The sequence below is a fragment of the Watersipora subatra genome, chromosome 3 (genome assembly GCF_963576615.1).
Source record: "Watersipora subatra chromosome 3, tzWatSuba1.1, whole genome shotgun sequence".
Lineage (NCBI taxonomy): Eukaryota > Metazoa > Bryozoa > Gymnolaemata > Cheilostomatida > Watersiporidae > Watersipora > Watersipora subatra.
Genome location: NC_088710.1, coordinates 72,318,424 through 72,331,034, shown reverse-complemented (window position 1 = coordinate 72,331,034; position 12,611 = coordinate 72,318,424). Strand labels below are relative to the sequence as shown.

The window sequence follows — 12,611 nt, the reverse complement described above, 5'->3', positions numbered from 1 at the left end:
AACAAGTTTTTTTCTTGAGATACGAGTAAACTTAAAAATTCCAGCTTACGAGCTGATTGTCGATGACCACTATATGGCTAAGTACCGTGATAAGCCTTTTTGAAAACAGCATCGCTGACTTTCTCCTCGAATAAGGTTTTAAAAGGTTAGCTAAAAGTTATGGTGAATACAAAGCAAAACACAGCTAACCGGTAACTGATGATGAAAAAATGAGCCAAAAAATTTAAGTTCAGTGAGGGATTAAAACTTAGCTTCAAGTGTGTGTTTAGTAATCCAAATTCATTAAAGTTAAATTTAAAGTTTTTATTACATAGGGCGACAAAGGATTAGTGTACCAAACGCAATGCTCTCAAGTTTCTCTCAGACAGCCAGTATCCACAAAATCTGTCTTTAAGGTAAAAACGCCGCAAAGTGGTGTACACAGCGATGTTACATTTTATTGCAGATTATAACAACTAAATGAATATTTATTACTTTTTTAGTCCTGAATTACAATTAAAAATACATTTTTTCTGTGTAATATCCAATTTAGGTGTTTTTTTCAGTGTACCAACAGATTAAATTGTACTGAGATATTTTATAAGAAATGGTGCCTTGAGATGCGAGTAAATTGACTTACGAGCTCAGTCCTAAAAAGCATTGAGCTCGTATGTCGAGGTATGACTACATGTATTCGGGACAGAATTGACAACAAACAGAAAATCTACAATTTTTTTAAACCTTTGAGCCTAACACATCTTAAAAAACAAGTCAATCATTCAGTTCTGGCTACAATAGCTTTTAGAGGCTTATAGTTTACATGTAGAATTTTTTCATAGCATAAACATATACGACTCTTAGCGAGGTAATTGTGTCTGAGTAGCATTGTTGCCATGTCAAACAGATAACATTATGAGTGTTATAAAATTGGTGACGGTTTATTCAATCTCAACAAACTTGGTCACAATATCTTGCACAAAGCCCATTTTAAAAACTCTTTATACTGTTGAAATGTTTTATAACTTTTTTGTAAATGCACTGTGACCATGTGAAAAAAAGTGTATTGGAATATTATTAACCAAGCAGCAATGTCCCGACTAAAAATTCAACTGTAGGTACACTAAAGAAACTTAAGTGAAATGATAAAAAAATGAGGTGTTCTCGACCGATATGATGAAAAAAGACACATTATTTAATGCTCTTGAATAAACGTAAGAAAAAATAATACGTAAGAAAAAAATGAAGTCATTTACAGTCATTCTCATAAAATGTGTAAACTGCAATGGCTAATTTTGAACATTTTTGTTCAATACAATATAAAGTGCACATTTTGGTAAGGGATACGAGCATGAGCAAAGAAATAATAAGGCTATGAAATCGAATAAAACGACAAAAATATATTCTTATTGCACATTTGGTACAAACTGCTACTACCTAAATCAAGACACAATGTGGAACATGACACTCTTTTCATAGGATTGTGAAAGGCAATAAAATCTCAAGTTTTATAAGACACTTACCAAACAGTGTGTGTCCAGGACTTTAAACGGTCGAACAATGTGTGTCCAAAGCTTTTACTGACCAAACAATGTGTGTCCAAAGCTTTTAACGCATCAGAAACATGAGCAATAACAACCTTATACTAGTAAGATTGAACGCAGTAAGATATGCAGTAGTTTGATACACTGCTTCATGATATGAAAAGCAAACAGACTCATTTGTTTGTTATTTTATTCTCCAACAATTAGCCATAAGAAACCGATCAAAAGAGCATATTGTGTGGATATTGATGGTTTTTTAGACTGAAGTCACTTTTGAGGTATCCGAACATCAACTTCTTATCTTCTCGGCTTTTTATCGCAGCAATCAACTGTTTGTCAACAGCCACCTGATCTGCTTTACGCTCTGGCGATGCTACAAACTTCTGTAAAGAAAGAGACATGCAAATTTTAAACGACAGTAAATATTTGTTTGAAAAGACTTGAAAAAATATCTTAACAAGAAACGAACCTCTTTTTTGCTGGCGAAGATCTCTCCTTCAGCAGGTTTGGTCTTCTTGGTCTTCTCCTTCTTGAAGTATAAATCGTTTACGTTTTCTGGCACTTCAACTTTAGAAATGTCTAGCTTTGTCTTTGTAGCAATGACATACCTTTGATTTACACGCCTTAGGGGACAACCATTCAAAACGTATGGTCCAGTCACAAGGAGCAGACCAGTTCCAAGTTGCTTCAGGAACACGACATGCTAAAAAAAGTTACAGGTTTAAAATACACAACTATTTAATTATATTTGAAAACAGTTGGCACCGAAACCTGAATAGTTAGGTTGTCCTAACTATTCGGATTTCAGCGTCTAAATAGTTCAGTTCATTTTGAAACATGGAAATAAACTACGACTATAAACTATCCTGACACTGATTGGATCAATACCTAGCATTGACTTTTTTGCGTGTTCGATTTTTGACAAAGTAATGCTTTGCGATTCAGTTGCCAATAGCCCCTCACAGATTTTAGTATCGAATCTACAATGTACTGTACAAGTGTGCTGCATGTGCAAGGATGTGTACATCGATATACATGTATAGTGGATGTTTGGAAAGCCGTGTAAGTGCTCAAAGGATTCAATTTTACAGCTCATATCTGAAAAAATTACATTAAATTTCTCAAAAATTCCAATTTCGAGAGTGGGCCTGGAATGTAAACCCGGAAAGTAGGTTACTGTACCTAATGACAGCATTTTGATTTCACCATATGCCCATCAATTGGACTTCTATGTAACTGAGAGCCTATTTAACAGCAAGCATTGGCTAAGTATTCATTTCAATGAGCCACAGATGGACAGTTATTACTATTTACTGTTGGTAACAACATGGGTCATGATCTCAGAAACCATGGTTAAGACAGGTGTGTCAGATTTGGAGTTATCTACACTAGCAGAAGGAGAAAACTCAGTTATTTTGCAAATTTTTTTTATTCTAGTTTAATTACAGCAGATTTTATGGTCAATAAACTGAATGCATGTTTACCACTACTGCGAAAACATAGTTCTGAGAAAACTGGTGTTAAAGTTTGAGAAACGAAAACCAATGCACAATTTTGTTTACATTTCAAAACATCATAGCAACCAATATCAAGAAGTTGTGATATTTATCTAGATTCCTGTATAAACATTCAAAAAATTATGCTGAATTTAAAAATCTAAACAGATTTTAGCTGGCTGTCATAGAAATAGCTGTATATCTATAAGACAACGTATTACTTAATTTTGCAGATATTAAAAACGGCTTGGCAGTATCGCGATATTGCGCACAGCCGTAGTATATTCAACAAAATTTTTTAGAAAAATAATAACAGTAATATATTGCACACCACCGGTCACTATATACTTCGATCTTGGTAAATTCGAGTAATTATTCTTATAATTAAATCTTATAAAATCGAATAATTATTCTTATAATTAAATATCGTAATAATCTTATAAAAATAGTTAGGAAAATATCATCGTCATCCCCTTTACTTTCACTGCTTTTGACATCAGTTGGAATACCAAAGTACTAATTATGTGTCCAAAATGTCTGAGTTATCTTTAAAATTGGCAAAAATTGCACATTTTAAAACTTTTATAAAAAATGTCTACCGTAAGTCCTCATGCTCAAGCTGTACGGCTTGTCAATGGGCGCAACTTTTGGTTCAAGGGCGTAGACCGCGGCTAAAAACCAAACTTTTAAAACTTGCGTGGGGCTCAGGACGGCTTATCAATAAATGTGGTATCTGCTCGGCTCTCTCGCTATAACCATAGAATCGTATTCATGATACACTTTTATGTGGGGGGTTTGGCGACCTATTCATTTATTTTCAAGGTCATGTTTATGGAATACTTAAGACTAAAGAAGAATTTATCGCTCTAAGAGAAGAATTTATCGCTCACTCAAAATGAATTTGTGACACACGAGTGAGAACGTGTTAATACCTGCTGACATCAAAGCAGAAACTATGGACCAAACTGAGTGCAAAACTTACCACATCAAACAAATTGCAGCAAGCCACAGGCGTTCAGTTATTTTACATAGCAGCAGCAACACTGAACTCATTAACTTGATACAACCATGTCCATTAGTGCTAAACCTTCTTGAAAAACCTACAGTGTAGCCTATAAGCCCTCTAACAGCGCAATAAAAATCTAGCTGAGACATGGCAAGTAAGTTCTTGATGCAAGGGTTCAAGAATTTTAATTCGAACTTGTAAGTAAAAGAAAATTCTTTTCACATGTACTGATGTAGCCTGTTTTCTTATTCAAGAGGACGGGGTATAACGAAACCCTTCTCAACACTCTCGTCCCCAAAGGGGTCAAGGACGACAAAACCTCAGTCGTTAGCCGCGGTCTGTGGGCATATGTGGCTTGTGGTTAAGGACGGCTAGATACCACAGGGTGGCTTGTTGGAAGATTATTTTTTCCTTCGTGAGTCATCTGTTTGTGAGCACAAGCCGTACAGCTTGAGCATGAGGACTTACGGTAAACCTGCCCATGGCCAAATGAATTTTGTAAAAAATTAAAATGTCACCAAGTAAAAAAAAATTATTTTTAACCTGTTTGGGTAGAAAACACAGATTATCACGACCATAGCCAATGCAATCCAACTCAAAATCATATTTACCATCGCTTAATTTGTGCTCGGCGCCACTATCATCTAACATATCCAATACCTGATTTATATCAACAATTTGGTCATTTTACCCCACTAAAGTCGTCAATGATACAAAGGAAATCAATAAAAATTTCCACAAATGAAAAGAAATGAACAAGAGATGTGCGGGCCTAAAGGTACAGCCATGCGTCACGATTTTGCTGTTGATTTTGACCGAAATAAAGAAATGAACGAAAAACACAGAATTATTCGGCCGAAATTTACAGAAGTGTCAGAACTGAACATGCACACTGACGTCGACGAAACGCCTTTAATTCGCTAAACAAATTATTAGCTAGCACGATTTTAACAGCCTTAGCAATTTATATAGTTCGAAGCACATAACACGACACGCAAGAAAATACTAACGCGATTTGCCATAGTAAATAATATGCAACTGACTTGATTGCGCTAAAGATGGCAACTTTTCTACAACGTAACTTTTGCTGCTAGAAAGAAATTGTTATTATTAAAAACTAATAATTCGTTTTGCCAACGATTTCGGGGTGCATGCACCGTTCTGACAATTTTGAGCATTTCGACCGAGTAATTCTGTGTTTTCCGTTCATTCAACGAAAAAATCGTTACATCTGGCCGTACCACATTGTTATATGTAAGAACTAATCTGAGTGACTTGTGCTCTGTTACTTGAAAATGGAATTTGTAAACAGAGCCACGCGGATGCCAATATGCCTGTCATCCCGGCTTGAAGGTTTGGAAACAAGCAATGTAATACCGAAAAACTGGCAGTTAGGGTTCAAAGAAATCTACTACCCTAAACTTGCCAATTTAAAAATGTCGAAAAAAAAAGCTTTAAAATTTGCATCGACAAGGTGATGCATGCAACTCATGCAATATTAAAATTACAAAACCTGATTAAAACAGCAAACAATGAAGTTCAACACATATGCATGAGATATCAAGTTATATGGCTTATAACATGCAACCTGCAGAAGGGCAAGGATTTTGGGTCAACAATCTATAACAGTCAAACGAATTCTCAAGATTTAAGTGCCATCGTCCATTCCGAAAAGACGGACTAGCCTTCCTTAGTTTGACAACAGTAAAAGTTGGTTAGGCACAGAGTTTAAATTTAATTGAGAGTAGTTTCTTCGTGACAAAATTATAATCGCTCAACATATTTGTGAACAATCACTAACGCAAGTCGACGACAAACACAAAATCTCGACGACAAACACAAAATCTCGTTACAGTTATGTAGTTGATTACCCACTTGAATTGTCTAGGGCACTCCAGGCAATGCATTGCTTTGCTTACCTTCCCCTTGTATGGACCCGCAACAAGAATGAGGACTGTGCCTGGAGTGATCGATGCCCGTAATTTTCGTTTGTGATCACGAAAGCGTGTGTGCTTGGATTTCAGAAGCCGAGGACATTCTTGTGTAGGATAAGACTTCCTCTGAAATACAAACAAAAATGGTTGCTTTAAAAGATCAAACATATGACAAGTAACAAATGTTGCAATGTTTACCATTGCAAATGGACTTTACAACTTCTACAAATACCCCAAACCAGGGTTAATTATCATGGTTTTGTGACACTGTTTTTACCAGCTGTTTAAAGGTTGACTTGAAACAAAATTCACATTACAGTTATTTGGTATCAAAAGATTCACCATGTCTTACTCTGCTGTATTGTAGGTGCAAAATATGTGGAATAGTGATTACAAGTTCTTAAAAGCTAAAAAACCAACAGTTAATCGCAGCCATCACGAAACCGCCGTAGATTGAAATCAGTTTATTTCTCTGACGTAGTCATTACATTTGGTTATTGTTTTGTCTCATGATGTTCTCACGTAAATTGAAAGGCCAATAAAAAGAACATAAAACTTCTCGTAACAATAGTTTATGACAAACACTTCGGGTTTTACCGAAGACGCCGTATCAAATATAGATGCTCGATACTTTACAGTTTTGTTTCAGCTTGGTCTAATCGTCCAGTCGTAATCTGATCATGTGACCCATACTTCGCAAATAATTTCTGCAGCATTTTTCGATTATCCCAGGTGACCAACAGGCTCATCATGCTTATCAGACAACGATATGTACTCCTTTGAGCTAAGGTTAAAAAATGAAACAAATTTTCGCGGTAGGTTATAAGATATCAGTGCTGAAAGTGGCAGCATTACAATGACGATAAAATAGACGCTTAAGGACAATAGATATGGTTTTATTGAATGCGTGAACTATATTTGTGAAAGTATTTCGACGAATGAGGTTGCATGAAAGTGTAAACAGAAGCCATCTCGTTCAAACTCGTTCCATTTGAGCCGTTTTGGAAAGAGATTATAATAATAATATCTTTCTGGGTAATAAAAAAGTCTTTGCACAGAAATTTGATTCGTGTTTAACATATGACAACATTTGCCATTCTAACTTTCAAACTACACAGCATGAGAAGTGTTTCGTTGAAATAAATTAAGAAAATAAAAACAACTGTTAAGGTTTTCAAACTTTGTCAAGCAACTAACTTTCAAACTTCATACCATGAGGGAAATGTTTTGTGCAGGTCAAATAATTTTTCTAAAAACTATAAAAGGGTTTGAATATAAATGTGAAATAATTACCAAGTAATAGCTAAATTAAGTCTGTTTTGCTATGACTACAATAAAAGATGATTCGGTAATGATACATTAATGCAAACTGAAAAAAAAATCCTGAATATGTTGAATCAATAATAACATTTCGTTGCATAAAAATGTGTGTATAAAAAAGGTTACTGTTTCACCAGAAGCTATTTATCAAAACTTTGAATAAGACGATATTGGTACCTCTCAATACTAGTACAAATGTAAAAATGAGACATCGTACTGTCTTAGTCTGACCGAACAGTGAGAGAATGCTTCTGTGAGGTGCTTCCTACGGAGATACCCTAGGACACATGTATTCGCGTCATCTAACTTTCGCATTGTCATTCATCTCGCAAAAATTTCATGACCGAAACTAAACTATCATAACGAACGAGCAAAAACGGCGAAATTAAATAGCTTTGTTCATTGATATCCACAATAAAATCGTCATATTGGAAATGCAGGTAACCTTTGTGTGGTTGGGCTCATTGGGCAATTTCTGCTTAACTCATAGCTAATACGCCGACTGAGCAGCAGCGTGGCAAAGCAAATTGAGATAATAAGTTCTTTTGGAAAAGCAGGCCTGTATTGGGGCAGGTTGCAAATTGGGGCAGCTAATGTTAGGCGACTAGTTATGAGCATCTAGGGGTTTGGAGGGGCGGTATCAGCCCCCTCAACAGGTTTCTTTTATGTAGGGCCTCAACCGGGCATCTCACGTAGTTTTAAAAGATTTAATCGGAAAGTATAAACATTTTTTCTATTATTTGATAATTGTTTGTTTTAGGTGATGTGACTGTTAGGACGTTTTCAGATTAAAATAGGCTAATCTTGTAGAAATTGAAACGCTCAGAAAAAGACATCTTTTTCTAGTGTTTCAACAAAGATCAATTTTGTCGATTTTCTTTTTAGTTCATCCGAAGGTTTTTACGCTTTCGTTGGGCCATTGCCAAACGAGCGTTTGGTAAAACTTGACTTTTTGCAAACCTTTATAAAAGTCGTTAAAAAAATATTTTGCCAATCATGATAATAATGACGCCCAGAACTATTAAAAGTTGACGTTTATCTCTCTGGCTTGGAATAAAGTGATATTCTACAGCGATAAAAACCGTTCCCGTAGCCGTTGGGCAAATAACTGTTCGAGTTAATGATGTTGAGGTCGAGTTATCTAAAGCAGTTTATCATTACGTGGGAACGGACCAAACAAATCCGTTCGAGTTAACCAAGTGTTCGTGATAAAATTTTACATTTTATCCGAAGTTCTCCGAGTTTGACTATACTTATCCGCCAAAGATTCCTAAAAAGTTGGGGCAGCTCAGCCGCCCCAGGGAATACGGACCTGCGGAAAAGCCAAGACAAACGAGGAAAATGATAATAGTTTAATCACTGAAGTTGTAACTGATGAGAATGAAAGTCTGGTAGGGAAAGTCATAAAATTGAATAATAATTATTGTAGCGATGAATTTTATTACCAACCAAAAACAATAACAACCTTGGGCCATGGCGTGCTATAAATATTTGAGATATAATTTGGTGCCACATCAGTCACGGCAGCAAGGGCAAGGACCTAGACGTCATTGATAGTCCAAGAAACAAATAGCAGCAAGCGATCAAGTTGCATTGTCGATCTCGCCCACACATTTTTACCCGCGGTTCACAAATACAAACTAGTCCCAAATTGAAAATTTTTTTTACTGGTGAACTGAACCTGAGGAATCCAAATATGTTTGTTCTATTGCATTTATTGTCACATCACTATATTTTCGCACTCATCAGATCTGCGAAATTAAGTTGCAGCGAAATTTTACTCGGTGTGCTACTCACGAAACTAAATACTAGCGAAATATAAGTGTCCTAGGGTAATACAATTACCAACATAAAAAGAATTGGTCTTGACCACGGATATAGCAATTGAACCTTACGAAAAACCGAAAAAAGTTCCAGAAAACACGAAAAAAAGCATTGTTTTATAAAAATTGATAGTTACAAACAATACGACATTTAGCGTGTGCATACGCTATACCGTATATGATAGCGCCTTTGATGAATACGCATTGTATAACTCAGCGGTAGAGCACGTGGATTTAAAACTTGCGATTGCAATCTCCCTGAGTTCAAATACAAGTTCAAGATTGTAATAGCTATAGCTGGACGTACAAAGACACATACACAAACTTTGAGAAAAAAATATATATATAATAAATATTGACCACAGTTTGTGCACGATTTATTGCCTGTGGTGTCAGAAGTAATTAGATGCACCGCCAAAAGTGCTATTGCGACTACACATTGTGGCGTGGCAGCAAGAAAATAGTTGATAGTGTTCGAGTTTTTTTTATTGAGGTTGATGAGAGCAATGGAGCTGGGGCTTCATACTTTATACTAGAAATCAGCAACGACTGTTCCTGGCGAAAACTTTATGGTAGAAAGTCGTAGTTGAATTTCCAGTTTGCTGTAGTCATTTGTGTTTGGCTGTAGTTTGTTTGTGTTTTACGTTTGGAGCAAATTGTTTCCATTTTAAAATAGTTTTGTCTAACATTTGGTTTCATTAATTAAGTCTTCATTTATGTCATTGCAAAACCTAATATCATTTATTGTTAGTCTTTAGGAACGCAAATATCGTATCGATAATCAAAGTTTGACGATTTTTCGAGTAAGCATCTGTTTGAATAATCAACGCTCTGCAGATCGATTTTTCATAGCCATAAATAAACAGGTCAAAACTACTAAGATTGTCTTTAAAAGATGATTTTCTATGTTTGTATTTCAAAGAAAAGGTAAGAAAAATCCTACCAATGTTAGCAGCAAGCTATGAAAATCTGCAGTAGTCTTTGCGGTAGTGATTCTTTCAATTTGCCATAATGAAGTTTAATATAAAGCATTTTTACTTACAATAAATGAAAAAACATTAATGTAAATTCACTTGACATTTTTTACTTTAATTTTAACACCTAAGAAATTTAAGCCATCAAAGATATTATTTCCTAGTGAAAAAATATATATGTTCTGTCTAGAGTTGCCCCGATTCTAATATCGGAATCGGCGCCGATATAGGTGTTAAGTATCTGAATCGGCCGATATTTTCTTAAAAAATCGGAAACCAGATACTTTTTACATGTCAACTATTTAGCAGAAAACCATATTTTAGCCTGCTACACTAATAACAAATCATCAGCTGCAAGTTCCTCCTTTTTACCTAATGAATTCCGAGCCTGTCACACGATCTATTTCATGTCTATAGCCTAATAAACATCCACACAGCTGAGGAATATTTTGGCTTTAGTCAGGACGTAATCACAAAGTGCGGTATTTCCCAATTACAGCGATATTTCTCACAGCCAATCACGAACAAAAGAACAACCATGAGAAACATGAATACGGTGTAATGTTTCTATTTACTAGCATTACGAAAGTAATTTGAGCAGCCGATGCATAAACACATAAAGTTATCTATCTGTCTCTTGATCCTGACTATATGATGTATCGTTTGTATCGCATAAATTAACCTCAGTGGCTTATCGGTATTTAGCCTGTCCTCCGTCATCTTTGGCAAGTGAGCCTTCAGTACTACTGGCTACATCGATAGTGATAGAAGATAAAGACGTCTCACTGAGATAATTGAATCACTAACGGTAAGTAAATGAAACATTTATTTGCTCTAAACAGTACAGGTCTCAAGAACCATGGACTGTTTTGTTACTAGATGCACGGTATGGCAGTATATGAATCTATATACATGTCTTTTTTCCATAAATACAAACAAATAATACATGAATACTTATATAAAATTTCTTTGCATTATATTTATATTTGCATAATAAAATTAACAATTATCTATGCAACCCAAGAGATCTGAATCGGTATCGGATTATTTTTCAATAAGAATCGGTATCTGAATCGGCTGGTGAAATTAGAATCAGGGCATCTCTAGTTCTGTCATAATGTAGAGATGATTTTATGCTGAGATGATCCAAGGTTTAGATTTTTACTTTACTTTTTGAATAACTCATCACTTTTGCCGTTTTACCAACTGCAAACACATTCAATACAAAGAGCAGACTTCCGTCCCCAAATATATGAAATATTATCTTGTTGATTATATTAATTAAAACAGAGCAAGAATAGTTGAAACAAAACTTTTGAAAAGTTCAACCTTGACACAAATTTATTTTATAAGTCTAAATAGCAATAGTATATTTCAACTCATTGTCTGATACTTTTAAAGGTAGGTGAAACTATACATTATTGAAGAACGGAATTCATGACTGCTGTCAACGTGAAGTAAAATAAACTCAGTTTTGTACTTAATTTCTTGTAATAAACCAGTCAATGTGTAACACTAGAAACAACTTTAATTGAACTTTGGATTCAATCTTATACATGCAGTAGAGTCATCCATGTATAGTGGATGGAATCGCTATCAGGTAATTAAATCAAATACGCGACCCATTAGTTTATATTGGAATTCAACAAGCTAGGGTAAATAAAACTGAGATAAAACAATGATACAAGTGTTCGCGTTAGCCAAAGATTGTAAACGAGTTCAACATACCATTCGCTTGACTTGCACAAGTCTGGTACCACCATTTTTTTCTCCTCCAACTGTTTTCTCCACCATTTTCGGTTTGGCAGCTGGTTTCGCAGGAGCCTTTTGGCCAGGCTTTGCAAACTTATATCTGGCCTTCTTGCCAAAGCTGGCTGATGAGGACCATCTCATCACACCACTGTTCCCAAGCATGTAGTTCCGGGCCTTACTCGTAGTACCCATCTACAAAGTGAGAGTTAAAATGGATACAGCGGTTAATCACAAAAACGTGAAATAGTTTTCTCAGACAAAATTGTAGGCATTCATGGCATGGCAATTATAAGACAGGCTAAATGTAAGACAAGCTAAACCACCTACAGGCGGTGTCTACAAATCGTCATGTCGAGACTGACATTAAATACACGGACTATTCTATATGCTTCAATACGACCCGTTGAGTTTTTCATTGAAATAACTAACTATATTTCCTAATATGTTCTGTTGGTATGTCCAGAAAGTACTATTGCGTGCGTTTACGCTCTATCCAAGCTGATAGACCTTTCTTATTAAAAACCACAAGCGTTATATCCATACTTAGACGTGTTATGAGCGCATCAATTTTAAAATCATCAAGTGAAAATTTAAAATAAGAAGAAAACCGTTATATTCTACGACAGATGAATAACTTTAATACAGAACAATTCGGATTTAAAATAATAAAAACTTTTCCACGAATACTTACTTTAGCCTGTTGACCGGAAAAGGATGTTTAATGAGCAGCACTTTGGGTAGAGCACATTAGACTTGGCTCCTATTATAACAAATAATTGAAAAATA

General features: G+C 35.4%; 1 protein-coding gene across 1 annotated transcript; it reads right to left on the bottom strand.

The window, feature by feature from the left end:
• Positions 1 to 1,692: 1,692 nt before the first annotated feature.
• LOC137389976 (large ribosomal subunit protein eL6-like) lies at positions 1,693 to 12,587 on the bottom strand. The gene is made up of 5 exons (XM_068076179.1): positions 12,517 to 12,587; positions 11,802 to 12,017; positions 5,942 to 6,082; positions 1,990 to 2,223; positions 1,693 to 1,903 (listed from the first exon to the last, which is right to left on the bottom strand). Exons 2-5 carry the CDS (start codon positions 12,015 to 12,017, stop codon positions 1,742 to 1,744), a joined length of 753 nt encoding a protein of 250 aa, XP_067932280.1. The 5' UTR covers positions 12,517 to 12,587; the 3' UTR covers positions 1,693 to 1,741.
• Between the last annotated feature and the right edge of the window lie 24 nt (positions 12,588 to 12,611).